This window comes from Penaeus monodon, chromosome 13, assembly GCF_015228065.2.
Source record: "Penaeus monodon isolate SGIC_2016 chromosome 13, NSTDA_Pmon_1, whole genome shotgun sequence".
Taxonomy (NCBI): Eukaryota; Metazoa; Arthropoda; class Malacostraca; order Decapoda; family Penaeidae; genus Penaeus; species Penaeus monodon.
Genome location: NC_051398.1, coordinates 47,620,221 through 47,639,882, shown reverse-complemented (window position 1 = coordinate 47,639,882; position 19,662 = coordinate 47,620,221). Strand labels below are relative to the sequence as shown.

Below are 19,662 nucleotides of genomic sequence, written 5' to 3'. Positions count from 1 at the left end.
AAGGGGAGAGGGGAAGGAGGAAGGAGGAACAGGTAGAGGGGAAGAACGAGGAGGTGAAGGAGGGTAGAAGGAGCGAAGAGAGAGGAAGGGGGTAAAGAGTAAGAGGGAGGAAGGAGGAAGGGAAGGGTAAAAGTTTAGATTAATAAATGTTTAAATGTTTTCATTAATTATGGTATGACTGAGTATTTAAGACTATTCATTAGTGAACATAAAGGACTGAGTCAAATTTTGTAAAAAAAAAAAAAAAAAAAGTTTATTAACTGAATATTATCAATGTCTCTTTACATACAACTAGAGAGTTATGACTCACTGTTATATAATTACCAGTCATGAAACTTGATGAAAAAATCAGCATTCAAAACTACGTCATATCTTAATTAACCAAATTTTATCAAACAAAATCATTATAAAAGCATTTAATTATTCAATATCTCAAAGCTGATGAGTGAATTAGACATTATACAAAAGAATAATAATCACCAAAGAACCGAATAGTTGAATTAAAACAAACATGCTCAGTGAATTAGATATACTAAAAGGATAAAGGTCATAAAGAAAAATAAATAGTTAATTATAACAAACACACATGAAGTTGTATTTCCAGATGAATAAATGAATTAAACATCAAGCAAGTAAGAGTAATAATCGTGACAGAAGCAAATACTTGAAAGACAAAAAAAAATAAATCTATCGGGACTCGTCACTGCCTGCACGCTTCCACTGAGCTATCAGTCTTAGAAAGCATTTTATTATTTAATTACATTTATAAACTAACCTATCTATTTCCATTAATTGTTGATAAAAAATATATATCTTCCACAATATTGATATATGACCTTGATATCTAGCACATTTATTTTTCTTAAGCATTAACACAATATTGTCACGTGATCATCCAGTTGTTTCATCATATGTTCATAAAAAATCATCAATTTTCTTCTTAATCCTAAATGTGTTCCAGCCCATGTTCACTGTCTTCCATTTCTAGTTCCTGTCCACTATGTTTCATCACGACAATACACAAAATTACTTGAAAGGGATCCTTAACCTAGTCCACAATCACTTAGCGTCTTTTTATTCTCGATACGAGGGTCATGCGGTCACGCCCTTGCTGGTTATCATTTAATAATTTCTTACAGTTCTCAAGATACCCGTCCCAAGACTTTTCTATGTCCCAGCAAAAATTTATCACTGTATTTATCACTTCTAACTTTTTTCCTTACCTGCTACTCGAATTCATTTCTTGTTTCCAGACTGGTTCAGTGTGATCTATATTGCGATCGAATAGAACTGCTTATTGCTTGCATTCGTGATTTCTTTTTTGCTTCTGTTGGTCCACCACGTGGTGTCACCTTGTCACATGATTTCGCCGCATTGAATCTATTTATTATTATTATTATTATTATTATTATTATTATTATTATTATTATTATTATTATTATTATTAATATCTATTTATTATTATTTTTTATCTGCGTCTTGTCATATTGACCTTTTTTTTCTTTATTTATTTCTTTATTTCTTTTTTCTTTTTCTTTTTTTTATAGAATCTGTTTCGAATCCTGTCAACATTGCTCCATTTATGGTATCTCGTCCCAGCTTGTTTGTTTCATCCATTCATATGGCATCCGCTTCGCACTCGTGTTGTTCGCGTGATGATGACTAAGCCTTCGAGCCTCAACGAAGGTAAAGGAAGGGTAAGAAAAAAGAGCGAGAGAAAAAAAAAGAGGAGGAGGGAGGGAGATGAGAGAAGGCGTGAAGGGAAAATAAGTTAAGGGGGTGAGCGAGGGAGGACGTATGGGTTGCGAGCAGCTTCTCGGGTCAGTTTGTTTCCGATCAGCGCCGGCTTCGGACGTGTGGAAATTGGCGCTCGTATTAGAGAGCTCATAACACTGTCTCTTGGACGTTGTTGGCTTCTGATGTGCAGAGAGGGTGACTTGAAGGGATTGTTATGATAAAAATAGTGATATGATGATCATTGAAACAACAATAATAATAATAATAATAATAATAATAATAATAAAATCAAGTTTTGAGTTGGAACTTGTTTCTCTCCCTTGTTCTTACCTGGTCTCTGTCTCTTTGTCTCTGTCTTCACCATTCTATCTCTCTCCCCTTCTCTCCCCACCCTCCTCTCTCTCTTTCTCTCCTTTTCTTTATATATATATTTTTCTCTTCTCTTCTCTCTCTCTCTCTCTCTCTCTCTCTCTCTCTCTCTCTCTCTCTCTCTCTCTCTCTCTCTCTCTCTCTCTCTCTCTCTCTCTCTCTCTCTTCTCCCCCCCCCCCACTCTCTCTCCGATATTTCGGTTCGGGCTTGCCTCGCACATGTGACAGCTGTGTTAGCAAAACGTCATAACACATCATAACTTTTTCGTGAAGGCATACCCGTCCGTCAAAGTCCCCATCTGTATTACTTTCATCTTTTTACTCAACTTCCGGTCGCTATTTTTATTCCATTTGCATTTCAGCCTTGCCTTTAATCTTTTTTCTAGCTTTAAACTGTTCTCTCGAGTGACGTTCATCGTATGTTTTCCACAAAATATGCCTGGAGAATGATAATGTCTATAGTAGACTTACATGAAAAAATATCCCTCTACTAATTGTGCAGCAATATCCAGTCAGTGCCTATTTCCACGAAGTACGATGCGTGAAGAAGCTGAGAAAATAAAACGAAGAGGATTTACTCACAATAGTGAAGGCCGACCAACCCAACCTCTCCCTTACCGCCACTCGTTCGACGTCAGGTGCTCTCCAGACACGCCTAATGTTCCCTTGATCACCTTTACTGAGAGAGTTGACTGAGCGTGGTGTAAACATTCTTCACTTTGTAAAGGTCGCACGTAAATTCGTTCCTACTGAAGAAGCTCGTTCGCCCTCTCTTAATAATTGTTCTGGTGCTACCTGATATTAACTGAGAATAATTGCTGATGCGGAAAATTCATACTTTTTTGGGTAAGAACTGGTGTAATCATTTGTTGAACAATCTGCCAACTATCTAGTTTTATTTACACATGAAGTGGGCTCACTATTTCATTGACCGGGTCCCTGATTCCAAAGCAATTACTGTGCCGTGTAATAACCGGTACCAGCCTCCAATAATTGGAATATTCTGTAGGATTAACTCTATCCATTTTTCATGCCTGGCTTAGCATGCTTAATTTGACTCCACGGGAAAAGTAATGCCAGTCTTTCTTGAAGTAAAATAAGCGCTGTGCATAGTATTAGAAAATCCCGCAATAGTTTACAAGATAAATTTTGGCAGTACTAGAAACAAATATAACCGCAATTAGATTACAAGAGAACTTCAGCTTCGTTCACATAAATCCTTGAAAAATTAATGATTGTAGTTCTAAACCTTACAAGTAATCCCCGCACAAGTGAATGACTTTAGCAAAGATGGCAATACCCACGAACCCTCTCGAAGAACAAAACACCAGCGCCATCTTCAAAACAATGACTAGCTCGCTCGAAAATACCACCGCAGTATTAAGCACAGGTGCCTCCACCCTGTCCCTTCCATCACCTTGGGCACTAAACATGGCCATCGTCTCCGGGCTGGCTGTCTCCCTCATAGGCGGCCTGGGGAACCTTGTAGTTGTGACCGTCCTTGTGCAGCAGGCGATGACCCGTCGAACTCTACGAGTCCTGAAGGTGACGGCAGATAGCGTGCTGGTTTTACAGTTGGCTGTAGTCGACCTGCTGTACTGCACGGTGTCTCTGCCGCTGTGTGTTGCGTCTTACCTCCAAGGGGAAGAGATGCCGGGGACTCTATGCGCCTTCGCAGGGTTCTTCCGTCTCCTCAACGGTAACGTCGAATTCAACACCCTGGGTCTTGTGGCTCTTGAGAGGTATGCGTTTTTTCTGTGAATATTATTATTATTGTTATTATTATTATTATTATTATTATTATTATTATTATTATATTATTATTTATTATATTTATATTTTATATATTATTATATTATATTTATTATACTATTATTATTATCTATTATATTATCATTATTAACATTATCATTCATATAATACTATTCAATCATCTACTTATGCATTTATTAGTAATTATTACTTTTTTTTATCATAATATTATATCCTTATTAATCATAAATACATTATTAAATTATCATAATATTAATAAATATCATGAATATTATCATTTTATTAATTATTAAAATATTATCATTATTTTACATTACTTATTTATCTCTTGTTATAGAACTATAGTGTGACTTTTATTTCTATAACATGAACATATTAGTCTTCCTAACGTCCAAAATCACTAAACATAACATAACAATTATTTAATTAAACTCAGTGGAACATTTACGTCTTGTGTAAACATGAAATTATTTTGAACAGTGGAACATTTACGTCTTGTTGTGGAACAGTGGAAAATTTACTCCTTGTTGTAGAACAGTGGAACATTTACTCCTTGTTGTAACATGGAACTTACGCATGTGTAGAACATGACTTACGTCTTGTTGTGGAACAGTGGAAAATTTACTCCTTGTTGTGGAACAGTGGAACATTTATTCATCTTCACCCAACAGGAGTTACCACATCTACCGAGGACGCAGCGGTGGTGGCGTCTTCTCGCTGGGGAGAACGAGGATGTACTGCGTGGTGCTGTGGACTCTCGGGTTTGCATTTCAGCTGCCTGGTATTTCTATGGTCAGTTGATTGATAGATGGATGGCTGGACGGATGAGTAGAGTGATCGATTGATAGATGGGTAGAGTGACTGATGGATAAGTGGATGGGTAGAGTGATTGAGTGATTGACTGATGGATGGGTAGAGTGACTGATGGATGGATAGATAGATGGGTAGAATTATTGGTTAATGGATAGATAGATGGATGGGTAGAGTGACTGATTGTGTGATTGATGGTTAAATGCATGGGTAAAGTGATTGATTGAGTGATTGATGAATGGATAGACAGATGAATGGGTAGATTGATAGATGCGTAGATTGATAAGGAGAGAACTAAAGAGGAAATGAAAGGGAGAGAAAGTAGATAAAGGGAGAGGGAGAAAGCGTGAAGGGGAGAAAAAAGGAGGGAGCCAGAGACAGAAGCAGACAGTCAGACAGGAAGACATAAAAGAGACACAAACACACAGAGAGGATAAAAATATTGCGATGAATGTGTTACGTTTGGGGTGTGTCCGTTTTGATAAGGAGCATTCCTCTCCAGAGGTAATACTATAAATACGCAAAATTTCTCAGGCACATTTTGTATTTCACTTTACAAATAAATCATTGACGTGCAATTGTTTTCTACATATATCTGCACAGAAGAAACAACCAAACATTGAGGAATATATATATATATATATATATATATATATATATATATATATATATATATATATATATATATATATGTATATATATTCATATACCTTCGTGCCATGTATAGCAACAACTATTTTATTCCCTTACACACGTATCCCTCTTAACCCGCCCACCCCTTACCCTTCTTTCCATCTTCCCCAGAAAAAATACGGTTTTAATCCCCTGACGTACAAATGCGACCTGCTTATCACGTCGCCGAGGTTCAGGGGGCTGCTGGTGGGACTGGAGATCATGCTGCCCATGGTTATCCTGATAGCCTCCTACGTCGCCATCCTTCGTCGCGTGAGGAAGTCGAAGGCGCTGCTGGCTGGGTTCTCGACGTCCAAGGATGCGAGGTTTGAGAAGAGCAATTTTTGGCGATGATATATATATATATATATTATATATATATATATATATATATATATTTATTATTATATATATATATATATATATTTTTTTTTTTTTTTTTTTTTTTTTTTTTTTTTTTTTTTTTTTTTTTTGCGGCGTGAGATATTACTTTATGTGAATTATGATATGAAATATTTTTATATTCATTTTGACTTACTGTTTATATTGGTATGGTGTTTTGTTGTGTGTGGGTGTTCGATCTTTTCTTTAGTGATATGTGCCATGAGATATTTCCGATACATATGAATCGAGCAAAGCTGCGAGGTCAGTTTCTAAGATTTTTTTTAATATATTCCATATTCAGAATAATTCCTCTTACCCAAGCAAATCCTGTAAGCGAATTCTATATACATTTTCTTTTCCTCTTGCGTGAACATTCAACTGAAGCATCTTTACCTCGCCCAGCGGCCGCTCTGCTTTCCTGGCACGACGCTACAGGTCAGCAGGACGAAGCGTTTTGGGCTTAACCATCCTGTATTGCGTGTGTATCCTGCCCATGGCCGTTTACAACATCGTGGACGAGAACGGTTACTATAAGGATATCGGCATCGTCCTCAACTGCCTATACTGGATTCAGTATGCGGCGAATACTGCCATTTACGGCTTTACTAACAATAGGTTCAATAAAGCCTTTCGGATTTTGGTGAGCTGCAGAAGAGGCGACAGAGGGCGGCAGAACGCAGGAGAAGGCATCAGACACGTCGGTGGAGCCTTCAGCTGCTCCTTCAAGAGACCCGATGACTCGTCCTGGTGCTAGTCCCTGGAGTCATGTAGTAGATCGTGTTCACGTATTTTGTGGTTAATCACACGCAAACATAAGCACACGCAGTCACTCGCGCTCCTCTTTCATATACACACATCTCGCTCATTAACTCACTTCGGTTCTGCTCCTCCTTCAGGAGACCCGATGGCTCGTCCTGGTGCTGTCATGTAACACATCGTGTGCACGATTTCATGGTTAATCACACGCACAAACACATGCACACACATTCACACTCACTCTCTCTCATACGGACACATCTCAGTCACTCACACCCAGTCACACATGTAACCAAATGTTTGTAAATTTGTATACAGATATGTGTATACACGTATTTGTGGTTATAATGGATTATAACAGTTAATACGAACCTCTGAATGTGATAAATAATAAACTAACATTCTTGACAGATCATTAAGATATTATTCCAAAACTAACTCCTCCTCTCCCTCTCCCTTTCTCTCTCTCTTTATCCCTCCCTCTCTCTTTATCCCTCCCTCCCTCTCTTTATCCCTCCCTCCCTTCCTCCCTCCTTCTCTTTCTCTTTTTTTCCTGTCCCTGTCCCTGTCCCTGTTCCTTCCTCTCCCGCTCCCAGACAGACAGAAACCGAGACTGAGACCGAGAAAATGATTCCATATGAAGCCTGTGTATGCACATAAAGGGGAAGAAATTCCATGTTAGTTAGAGTGTATTTATTTGTCTAAATTAACAAACTACAACATATGATGCAGCACACTTTTGCTGAAAATGTCACTGGTGTCACTTGTGGGTAGTACAACATTTGCTACACTATAGCCCAGTTTTCAAGTCTCGTACAAGGATATCTTCAGATGTATACTGAATTTGCTTAGCCGCTTAAGACGTTAAACCGCACAGGTATTATCATTTACAAATTCATTTTACTTACATATACTTACAGATTCCTTCGCTTTCATCAAGCCAAAGAAAAAAAAAAGAAAAAAAGATAGTCATAACTAGTATCCTTGTTCAAAAATTATAGTGGGTTCTAAGCACCACTGCAATATGACTTTAAAGTTCCATTACACTTTATTTTCACTCTCCCTTGATGATACAATACATCATTAGTACTATCCGTCTGTCTTCGTGGAATTGTGGATTTCATTTAGTATATAATATTGATTAATTGCTGTGGTAAAGAGCACAAAAACATCACACACATTGTGTATCGAGTATATTATAACACAAAGATAAAATTTTAATTTTAAAAAATAAATTTGACTACACATCAGTCTCTAGGGTATAATGTTTCCTATCAACCCTTCTGTTCAACTAAATGCAATATTGGAAAACTAATTTTCCTACATACAATCAAGACTGGAAGCTTCCGAGTGACATATTGGTAAATTTGGCAAATCTGTAAATCATAGCATAATCTCAGGAAAATAGTGCAACAAGAAAGATACATGAATAGAAATATAACACTTGTTTCTGTCATTTATAATGTACCAGATGAACACTTTCCACTTTTTACATAGAGCCTGCACAATTCTGCATGTTATATAAATATACTTGAAGTTATTACAAAATATTTCAGTTCAACTCTGTGTATTACCCATAAATATAATAAGCAACTGCAAAGGGTTGCAGGTTAGTCATTCAAAACATCACTTTGGTGCAGACATTTCATTACATATCTATAGCATCAATACTGGACATTTTCCATTTTAAGAGAAAAGGAATGTGGATGCCACAACTGCAATAAATCTCTTTAACACCATAGACAGTGACCCAGCCATAGGTGGAAAAAAAGAAGAAAATATAGGGAACATGATGAGAATATTTTGTTCTTTAGTTTACATCTAGTAGTACCCTAGTCGCTCTTTCACATTCAAAAAGTATTTCTGACTCCACACAATACACTGGAAATGGGATATCCTCTATAATTGAAGCACATAACTAATTGTAAAATAGATCCTCGTAAGATGATCCACAACACAGCAAGCACTCTCTGCTTTTTGTGTACTTGGTTTCCATTTTTTCTTCATTTCATGGTACACAATATTACAAACATGAGAATATCACAAAAGAACTTAACATACAAAGCCTAATACCTATTGCTCTCTACATTGCAAACCATAATAGGTATCAAGTTTATGGTATTTCACTGAGATTAATTCAACACTTAAAAACTGATAGTGGGATGTCTTGGTAAGTTAAAGCAATACCCAATTACAGCATTCTCACAACAATGGCACATACACCAAAATTTCCCTTGATGTAAAAAAAAAAAAAAAAAAAAAAACTAAAAGGACAAATAACTATAAATAAGCACATGATGTCTCAAAAACTTCAAACTGCTATCAGTCTCTTGGCAGCAGACAAGGGGGGGAGGGAGGGAGGGTGAGTTGCTTCTGATTCCTTCAAGTTTTAGTATCTTTGGAGACAAAGGTCTTCTTGATACACATGCATACAGATAATTAATTTGTAATATGAGGAACATGGCAAAAAAAGAAAAATAAATCTAATAATTACTTAAAAAAAAAAAAGATAAAAGAATAATTTAAATCATATGCTTCCATTTCTGAATGTTTATCTCTATATAGTCACTCTCTTGTCTTGAGATCATGCCTAATATTTACAATCCTGTAGCAATATGACGTAAATGTGCCAAAACGTCATTCACTATTCCATGTTAGAAGTACTTCTTAAAAGGTTGCCTGACCAGATTTCAAGGAGCAAACAAAACAGAAAAAAAAGGAAAAACAGAAAGGGAAACACAAATTGCACAAGCCGAGAATGTATGCTCTATACATCAGCTCTCCACTAGACACGTTAACAGATACCTTGATTGATCTTGACTGGTTTAACAGTAAGCACTATTAGAACCAAGCTATTTCTTTGGAATTTTTGGCAAATGGTATTAGAAGCTCAGAGGCCTAATAAATATGCAAAAAAGATAGGGATTGGACATTCTCCATTGACATTCTATAAAGCAAAGTAATCTTTTAATACATAGCTTTTTCTCGCCAATGATTATTACTCTAAGTTATTATCATTATCAATATTGTGTAAAACAAATGAATAAATATTTAAACAATAAATACAAAAACAGTTCAACAAAACATTTTATATTTTTCTTTTAAACTTTTTCCACGTAACAGCTAGAAAAAACCTTCACATCCACAAAATAAATCACAAAAATATAAATATTTCTATATGCCACAAGACCCCAAGACATAAATGTAAAGATTTTGAGTTTATACTTAACAAGTTACTCAAGCAATGGTAACAGAGGAAAAAAAAATATGCACGTGTCTTCATTACAGCGGGGAAAAATAATCAAAATAATAACCACCACTCCTCTTTGCTGGAGACACAACGTATTCCGAAGTGGATAAACGAACACATTCGGTGCCCTAAGTAAATGCCCAAATGCCAAGTCTGACCAATCGTGTGCCACATTCAATTAATGGGGGTTTAATGTCCTAGTTTCATTTAAGTGGATGGGAAATATAGAAAAAATAATAAAAAGTAGCCTACTGTGTTTGGAGTGTGTTTAGGACAAGTACAAAATTGTGTATTTTTGTGACCAGTCTTGGCAAAAATACTATTGATGGAATGAGCAAAGTAATAGGAAGCTGAATATATTTCTAATGTCTTCTTCTTTCTTCTTTTAAAGGGTCTTCCACTGTATTGCAATATTTTTTTTGTAGCTGTCTGTAGTTTTTAAATTAAATCTACTGTTCTTGATATCTGTTACAGCCTTCATTCAGTTAAAAAAAGTACCCTATAATATGTTCGAGAAAAAATATAGCCTTCCATGAGAAGAAGAAGAAGAAGAAGAAGAAGAATGGAAGAAGAAGAAGTTTATGGAAGAAGAAGAAGAAGAAGTTTATGGAAGAAGAAGAAGAAGAAGAAGAAGAAGAAAACGCACCCATTTCACCAAATTACTTGGCACGCTCAGCAACGTGTGAGGTAGACATGAACTGCATTTTTGCACTTACTTAAAACATATCAATGATGAATATTCCGACTATTTGGATGTTCAGAAATGCAAACATGGAAATTCAATGGAACCCAAAATGAACTGATATTCTAAAACTCGAATATCAAAGAGTGAAAATTCATTATGATAATAAGTTAACGTTTGCATATGTAATAAGAGATGAAGAGAGAAAAATGATAGGACAACTTATAACCCACAAAATTAAAAGAAACAGCAAAAGAACAGAACAAATGTCAGCATATGAAAATTATAATTTTATACCTTTTACTTACTGTATTCAGAGGATGAATAATATAGAAAAGAAAAGAAAAGACTATGCCAAGAATTGCTCTATCAACACTAACATTTGGTACAGGGCATGAAATAATGGCAAACACATTGGTCAGATTTAACAATATTGCCACTAGAAAAAAACACTAGAAAAAAACTCAACTTCAACTCTACAAAGCAGACGAGGCCACCATAAACCTATCATTACAATGTTTCAAAACCTACACATATCTTCAATGACACAGATATATGACTAACACAATGAACATCTTCATGTGAATGTTTCATGATTTTGACTTTTTCTTTCTTTTTCTCCCTTTAGAGACCATGCTTTACATAAAACAAAGAAACAACAAATCCCACTCTCAATTAAGCCAGATTCCCAGAAAAAAAAAATAATAATAAATAAATAAAAATATAAATAAATAAATAAATAAAACACCCACAAATCAAACAAATGCATGCCAATTCCCACCAATACAACAACAGCACCAGTATCGGCATATCTGAACGAACGCCATACGCAACAACAAAACACAAAGAGATAAAGACTAAAACATATCATTTCATGCCCTGCTCACTTGCCACCTTGCTTGCTTCTCCTAAGACACCAGATGATTGTTTGATTTCTTTTCTAATGCTATGTGAGCTATGAGTCGGTCCTATATCAATAATCGTTTGACACATACAATTATGTTAGTGATGATGGAGGAACAAGAGGTGTATGTGAATTTTTTTGTATTAGGGGCAACTTTGTGACTGTGAGCCTTACATGAGGGCTTTCAGAGGCTAGAGGTGAGAGAGAGAGAGAGAGAGAGAGAGAGAGAGAGAGAGAGAGAGAGAGAGAGAGAGAGAGAGAGAGAGAGAGAGAGAGAGAGGTGTGTGTGTGTGTGTGTGTGTGTGTGTGTGTGTGTGTGTGTGTGTGGTGTGAGTGAGTGAGTGAGTGAGTGAGTATGTGAGTGAGTGAGTGTGTATGTGAGTGAGTGTGTATGTGAGTGAGTGAGTGTGTATGTGAGTGAGTGAGTGTGTATGTGAGTGAGTGAGTGTGTATGTGAGCGAGTGTGTAAGTGCATGAATATGTATGAGTGTCTATGTGAATGAGTGAATGTGTATGTGAGTGAGTGAGAAAAAGAGAAAGAGAAAGAAAGAAAGAAAGAAAGAGAGAATGTGTGTGTGTGTGTGTGTGTGTGTGTGTGTGTGTGTGTGTGTGTGTGTGTGTGTGTGTGTGTGTGTGTGTGTGTGTGTGTGTGTGTGTGTGTGTGTGTGTGTGTGTGTGTGTGTGTGTGTGTGTGGTGTTGTGTGTGTGTTGTGTGTGTGTGTGTGTGTGTGTGTGTGTGGTGTGTTGTGTGTTGTTGTGTGTTCTGTGTCACACACGTGCATAATAATTAAATATATTATATTATAATCAAGACTGTGTCGACTCAAAAATGAATGTGGTGTGGTCCACACAGTTCTAACACTTTCAGTGATGATGAAAAATGGACTCATGAAGCATAATCTAAATACCTGAATCATAATTATAAGGGAAAATGGCTAAAACTAAATGAATGACTTCCCGGGTCACAAGCACTGATGAGCAGCTTGAACTAATGATGTTGAAATGATTATTACAAATTACTGGATTTCCAATACTACTGTTATGGTCTTTTAAGCAACTTTGTCAAAAGATGCTTCAGCGGAAACTAAACTTCTGCAAACTGCTTTGTCTTGTATATTGTTTTTTTCCTCTCTTCTTCTTTACCTTTTTCTTCACACAACTCTTGTAAATAAGACAAAAATGTATAAGTATGCTGGGTTATCCATGATTACAAAGGCAAACTTGTGTTGCAAAATTTTGTTGCCATGAAATGATTTTTGACTTGGTCTGTCATGACTAAGAATGCATATTTTGAAAAAATGGCAGATTTTGCTACAGAAAGACTGAGGGTTACGAGGAGGAGGAGGAGTCAGAGCTGTCCTCTTTCGTCTTGCACTTCAGGGAGTCTAAGTACTCCTGCTGGCTGGCTGCAAGGACCTGGGCCAGGATGTCTGCCTCTGCATTGGAATAGTCACTCAAACCTGTTGGAAAGTAAAGGAGAGAAAGAGCTTAAGAGTCAGCAGTCTATGGACCAGGAGAAGTCTTACGTCTCACGGAGTTTTGCATCCCAAATCATTCAATAATGACAAACTGTCCCTTCGAACAACCCACTCCCCTGACTCACCGAATATGTCTGATGGGAGGAGGTTGAGGAAAGAGGCCCTCTCATTGACCATGAACTCCCCCATGCATGAGTAGCCTGAAGACGAAGGCATGGGGTCCTTGGAGGAGCCCGGTACTGCCTGGTCTTCGGTCGACTCCATGGCTGTGTCCTTTGAACTAGTGGACCCGCGGGGTGAACTCGACCCTCTGGGTGAGGTAGAACCATGAGAGGAGGTGGAGCCCATGGGGGACGTGGAGCCCCGTGGGGACAGCCGGGCGAGCTCACTGGTGCGGGGTGAAGACCTGGGAGAGCTTCGGGCTGTGTCGCTGGATCCCTCGGGCTGGGGGGCCGGGTGGAGAGGTGAGGTCCTGCCCCGACACCTCTCACTATGGCCAGAGCTTGAGGGGGATGATGGGGGTCTCTGCAGAATGATAGATCCTTTGATACAACTGCCATTTTCTATTTGATATATCAGAATCAATTGCAATGCATGTGGATGGCATGTTATCAAGCCATCAGTTGCAGTTGGCAGTGCAGAATGACACTCCCTGCACAATCAGCTAGTCATCTTTCTGTAGTGGCATCAATTGTTTGTATTCACCAAAATAGACAGGCATCTACAGTGAAGGCAAACTTTAATTTTTCTAAACATTTTACCTATAAACTAGCTACAGAGTTGCCCAGAGTTGTTACCTTAGTTACCAAACAAGGTGGGTGAAAATGGGAAAACTGACGATATGCACCAAAAAAATCAAAATTTACTGACCCGTAACTAATTTTCAATACCATCACCAACAGAAGTGATAATAACAAAATTGATCAATCTTACCTGACTTTTACTTCGCTTTTCATTATCTCTCAGCCACTGAAGATAACTTTCGTGGGCAACTTGCTCTTCTATGGCATCATTTGTGGCTTCAAAGTCAGTAGCACGAATTTTGTCCTCCAACATAGCCTAAGAGAGAGGAAGAGAAAATACAAATGAAAAAAATTTAAAAAAAGTCAAATACATGATTTCAAGGGAAAAGAGATTGCAAGGAATATCAATTTGAATCTCATACTCAGCTAAGCACAAACAGTAGCTAACTGTAATAATTCAAGAATAAGCATTATGCAATACACCTTTCCTCTCACAAAAGAGAAGAGAAGAGAAGAGAAGAGAAGAGAAAAGAAAAGAAGAGAAGTAAGAGATGAGAAGAGAAGAGAGAAGAAAAGAGAAGAAAAGAGAGAAGAGAAAAGAGAAGAATAACAATAACAAATAAATAAATAAATAAATAATTAAATTACAGAAACTCAGAAAAGCTGACAAAAAAACAAAACCCACCTGCTCTAAATGCACATTCTCACTCTGTCTTGTGGCTTCCTTCAGCAGGTTCTTCTCGGCCAGGCCTGGCTGGAAGCCGGGGAGACCGAGCCCCACCCCTATTGTGGCTTTGTACGGGTCCACGAGGCTGTTGTAGTGCGTGCCCATGTGGTAGCTCAAACGGATGGGTTCGTTGTCTGTCTGAAGGGATCCTTGGAAACTATTGATTGGCTCTGAAAGAGTCAAAAGATCATAATAACAATGAAAACAATAACCACAATAATACTAACAATTATGGTAGTAGTACCATTGAATGGTTCTGTAGGAGTCAAGACAACAATAACAATAACAGTAATTACAGGAATAATAATAATAATAATAATAATAATAATAATAATAATAATAATAACAACAACAATAGCAATCGAAATAATAATAACAATAATAATAACAATAATGATGATGATAATGATGATGATGATGATAATTAGTAGTAGTAGTAGTAGTAGTAGTAGTACTATTGCTATTACTATTATTACATCTACTATTATTATCATTATTATTTTTAATACTACCATTATTAATATCATTATTATTATTATTATTTTATATGAAAGTTTCCTTAGATCTGATAATTAAAATCAAACACCAAGTCACTACCAGTGACCTAGGGTGATAATTATTATTATTATTATTATTATTATTATCATCATATTATTATTATTATTATCATTATTACTATTACTATTATTATTATCATTACTATTATTATCATCACTATTATTATCATTACCATTATTTTTACATTATCATTATTATTATTATTATTATTATTATTATTATTATTTTGTTATTATTACCATCATAATAGTAATAGTAACAGTAATAATAATAATAATAATAATAATAATAATAATAATAATAATAATAATAATAATAATAATAACAACAGCAACAGCAATAACAATTACAACAATTACAATAATAATCAATGAACAAATAAATGAGTAAATAATGAAATAAATCTTCACGTTGATAAATGACCAAAATAATGACACTACATTCATCACCAAAAATGCAAATCAACTCTAAAACTTAAAGTACTTACCAACACTATAACAATAGACCTCAATGATGCGGTTATACATTTCGGACATGGCTGCCAACTCAATATGATTACCAAAGCAGTCATCGCGTCTTTTTCTTTGGACATACGTCTGGAAGTTCTCCGAAACAAATGGGGCAAACGCATCTTCATTTCTGGACTGTCGAGGGAAGAAGAAGAATTCACACATTGAATATTTATGGATGGCCGGACACACAGGCCAGAGTGTCTTTACAACCATCAAATACTAAAATTCCAATCATGTCCTTTGTTCAAAATTCCATATATGAGAGGTCAACAAAGTTCTACACGATTACCCAATTACAAACAGTATGAATTATGTATTTTGTTAAAGATATAAACTCGCACAAACACTCCTGCATACTTACAATATAATCCATGCAGTGCTGACGTACATTACCATGCATGTCTTGGTCTCCGTAGACCTGATCAGCAACAGCGCGGAACAAGCAAGCTCCATCCTCCCTCATTTTCTTGATCATGAGCCCCTTCTTCTTCATCTTCTTCTCAAATCTCCTCTCCTTCTGCACATTATAAAGAGAGATTACAGTACATCACATCACAGTTCACAGAGATCACAAGCAGTGCATGATTATAGCCATCGGGCAAAACTAGAAAATAAAACGTGAGTACATTTTGCCCTACCTCCTCCCACTGGTCAGCTGTGAGGTTCCACCCAAACGGCTCATACTCATCGCCACTGTTGTAGCCGCTGTGGTCATTCTCCTCTTCCTCACGAGGCTGGGACGGCCCAGCCTGAGATATGGATCATGTGGTTAGATATACATGTACAGTAAAGGAATGCTTCCAATCTGGGAAGCCTGCCTGGCCTTTAAGATTTATCCCCATAGGTCTATATACATGCTGAAACACATTGTAATGCATTAATACCTCAATAAATAAATATAAATTAATTAGTTCCTGGATTCATACTAGTCTACCAAATTGTTTATCTTCTTGATTGTTATTGAGAACAAACTAAAACTATCTCTCTACTGCCTGTACAGACCACAAACCAAAGAAATAATCCAGAATATACACTTCACTTTTTCAAAATGTCCTTCATCCAGCCTAGGCACAATATCCACTATGGGAAATAAAATAAAAATAAAAAATAAATAAATAAATAAATAAAAGAAAAGAAAAGAGAAGAATAGAAAAGAAAGACAGACAATAAGAAGGAAGAACTCACCTGAGGAGAAAGTGCCGGAGGTAGAGCTGGTGTGATGTTGGTGGACATGGGGATCGGGTGGGAATGGGCGTGGGCATGTTGGTGTGGGTAGGGATGTTGGTGTGGGTGAGGGTGAGGGTGAGGGTGTGGGTGAGGGTGTGGGTGTGGGTGCTGGTGGTTGACCTGGGTCACACTCCATCCGCTGCTTGTGCTGGGATAGGGGGGAGAGGCATTTCCACGGTGCTCCCTGTGATCGCGGTGTTTGGGACGCACACTCCTGTAAACAATTTTCTGCGTCAGATTATTTCTTTCTCTCTCTCTCTTTCGCTAACTTCCTTTCTTCTCTTTTTTCTATTTCCTTATTTTAATCATTCCTCTTCTTTCATTCTTTCTCCTGCTTCAATTTCCTCCCCCTCTCTACCTCACTTCTCTCCCTGTCCCTCTCTCCTTCCTTCCCCTTTTCTTTCTCCCCTCCCTTCTTCCTATTTCCTAGCCCTTTTTTTCTTTTTCCTCCATCTACCCTTCTTCCTTCCTAATCCCTATCTTTCCTCCATTTTCTTTCTCCCTTCCCTCCCCTTACTCCTACTATACGTTTTCCTTCCTTACCTCCGCACTCCCCATTTGTCACTCGCTGTTTCTCACTCCCCTATGTTCCATTTAACATTAAGAAAGGAAGGCTTCATCTATGACCTTTAATCACTTCAAAAAATAAAATTAAAACATAAACTTTCAACTTCACGAATAACTTATACATTTGTACTGAATTGTAATGCTGTTACTGTACAATTACTGATACTGAATTTAAAGATAACCCTTGTACCTGTATATCATTTTCAAAAGTATAACACCTATAAATTATTCATATAAACATACTTTTTTCTGCTAGGAGCAATAAACATGGCAGAAAGCAGACATCACAAGTGTGTTATGTCATACCATACTGAACAACCAGAGTAAAGTGAAAATTGCTGAGTAACTATATATACACAAAACAAAAGACAACATTTATAACATATGTGTGTGTGTGGGGAGGGAGGTGTTATGAGTGCGTGTGGGTGTGAGTGTGGATGTGCATCTACACAATTCTTTGTTAATTTGTGTGTGTGTCTAAGCATGTCTGTCTGTGTCTGTGTGTGAGACTCTGAGTGAGAGAGAGAGAGAGAGAGAGAGAGAGAGAGAGAGAGAGAGAGAGAGAGAGAGAGAGAGAGAGCGAGAGAGCGAGAGAGCGAGAGAGAGAGAGGAGAGAGAGAGAGAGAGAGAGAGAGAGAGAGAGAGAGTGAGTGAGTGAGTGAGTGAGTGAGTGAGTGAGTGAGTGAGTGAGTGAGTGAGTGAGTGAGTGAGTGAGTGAGCGAGTGAGTGAGTGAGTCAGTGAGTAACTGTGAGTAACTGTGTTGCATCTATGTGTTGCAAGTGTGTGTGTGCATGATTGTGCATGTGTGTGTGTGTGAACTTTTCTGTATAATAGCAATACAATGACATACCTTAGAGGACTTGCCCTGTATCTCCTCTTGCTGTGTGATGGGCCACTCTCATGTGAATCCTCAAAGTGTGTAGGTGACGCATGAGATGGCCGCTTCTCCTCCCTCGGTGTGGCTGAGGGGGGCGGGGGTGGCCAACAAGGTGGAGGTGACGAAGAAGATAGATACCTTGTGGCTTCACCAGTCTGCGGATTGAAAGCAAACATTTTTTCTTAAAAAAATACATCAATTACATGAGGGAAAAAAAAAAAAAAAAAAAAAAAAAAAAAAAGGAGATATATAATGGTCAATAAGCATAGTTCCATATGTTTTCGTGTTTTTTTTCCCTAATGTGGACATTCTCACTACATATATCAAACTAAACAAAAGCTCCCACTTCTGTGCAATTAACCTCTTTGTCAACATCTACCTAAAATTCTCTCCAAAGAATGCCAGATAATCTATAACCACAAATGAAGAATATATCTTAAGCACAGTTTCCCCCCCCCCCCCACATAATTCCATTTACCTTTGTCAATTTAATTTCAGTGCCCTTTCAATTACATTACAGTAACACGCAATTTCTTTACCACCAAGATATGTGTGCGAGGGCTAAGTCCTAATTGCCACAATCATGCACAAGCTGTCAAAAACTGATGGGCTGCCTTCTCTGTATCTCTTTTGTTATGAATGAAACAAATGCAGTCCATTAAAAATAATAATAATAAAATAATAATAATAATTAAAAAATAATAATAATAATAATAATAATAATAATAATAATAATAATAATAATAATAATAATAATAAAAAAATAATAATAATAATAATAATGAAAAAAAAAAAAATAATAATAATAATAAAGATAATAATAATAATAATAATAATAATAATAATAATAATAACAATAATAATAATAATCCATATCCACCATACTGTCCCTGAGGTTGTGTCTCTAGCACGTATTTATTGTGAAATAAATGTGATAACGTAAAAGAGTTTCTTTCCCCTCAATTCACCCCCAAACACTGTACTACTCAAGTGTATCACACAGTCACGTCTTGGCACCTTATTGCGATACATCACTAGGCTGGAAATAATTTTTTTGGTTTGCTTCCACCTCTTTTTCACTTACTCTACAATATCCTTATCAATCATTATGAAACCCCTAGTTATTTACCACTCAAGGATGGTGAGTAACACATAGGTGTATCTTAAGCCAAGTAAGTAGACTAAACAATTTACCAGTGCAACATATGTATCAGTGCAAGTTAGAATTACCCTAATTTCATTCACTTTCTCACTTGCATCATTCTCAACCATTCTCTCTCTCTCTCTCTCTCTCTCTCTCTCTCTCTCTCTCTCTCCCTCTCTCTCTCTCTCTCTCTCTCTCTCTCTCTCTCTCTCTCTCTCACTCTCTCACTCTCTCACTCTCTCACTCTCTCACTCTCTCACTCTCTCACTCTCTCACTCTCTCACTCTCTCACTCTCTCACTCTCACATCTTCTTAAAACTTCTCTCGCTCTCTCTTTTCTACTCTCTCTCTTCTCTTTTTCTCTTTTCTTCTCTCTTTCTCTCCATCCCTCTCTTTTCTTCTCTCTCTCTCTTTCTCTCTTTCCTTTCTCTCTTCTCTCTTTCCTTTTCTCTCTTTCTCTCCCTTTTCCTTTTCTCTCTCTCTCTCTCTCC

The 19,662-nt window shown here is 37.0% G+C and overlaps 2 protein-coding genes across 3 annotated transcripts in view; one reads left to right on the top strand and one right to left on the bottom strand.

Annotated features, from left to right (window-relative positions):
- The first annotated feature begins 2,246 nt into the window (after window positions 1-2,246).
- Window positions 2,247-7,465, top strand: LOC119580396 (protein trapped in endoderm-1-like). Of its 2 annotated transcripts, none has more exons than XM_037928527.1 (4): window positions 2,247-3,848; window positions 4,551-4,671; window positions 5,494-5,687; window positions 6,148-7,465. In XM_037928527.1, the coding sequence occupies exons 1-4, from the start codon at window positions 3,382-3,384 to the stop codon at window positions 6,497-6,499; spliced, it is 1,134 nt and encodes a 377-aa protein (XP_037784455.1). In that variant the 5' UTR covers window positions 2,247-3,381; the 3' UTR covers window positions 6,500-7,465. The 2 variants fall into 2 exon arrangements, with proteins under 2 accessions (XP_037784455.1, XP_037784454.1); XM_037928526.1 differs by having other exon boundaries at window positions 6,130-7,465.
- Window positions 7,466-12,392: 4,927 nt separating this feature from the next.
- LOC119580395 (OTU domain-containing protein 5-B-like) overlaps window positions 12,393-19,662 on the bottom strand; it is a 17,777-nt gene continuing 10,507 nt past the window's right edge. Inside the window, exons 2-10 of the mRNA XM_037928525.1 lie at window positions 18,001-18,182; window positions 16,541-16,796; window positions 15,994-16,104; window positions 15,717-15,872; window positions 15,331-15,487; window positions 14,244-14,455; window positions 13,749-13,874; window positions 12,941-13,340; window positions 12,393-12,797 (exon numbers count right to left, since the gene is read on the bottom strand). Coding sequence (XP_037784453.1) covers window positions 12,667-12,797; window positions 12,941-13,340; window positions 13,749-13,874; window positions 14,244-14,455; window positions 15,331-15,487; window positions 15,717-15,872; window positions 15,994-16,104; window positions 16,541-16,796; window positions 18,001-18,182 — 1,731 coding nt within the window. The 3' untranslated portion in view covers window positions 12,393-12,666. The remainder of the gene's footprint in view (window positions 12,798-12,940; window positions 13,341-13,748; window positions 13,875-14,243; window positions 14,456-15,330; window positions 15,488-15,716; window positions 15,873-15,993; window positions 16,105-16,540; window positions 16,797-18,000; window positions 18,183-19,662) is intronic.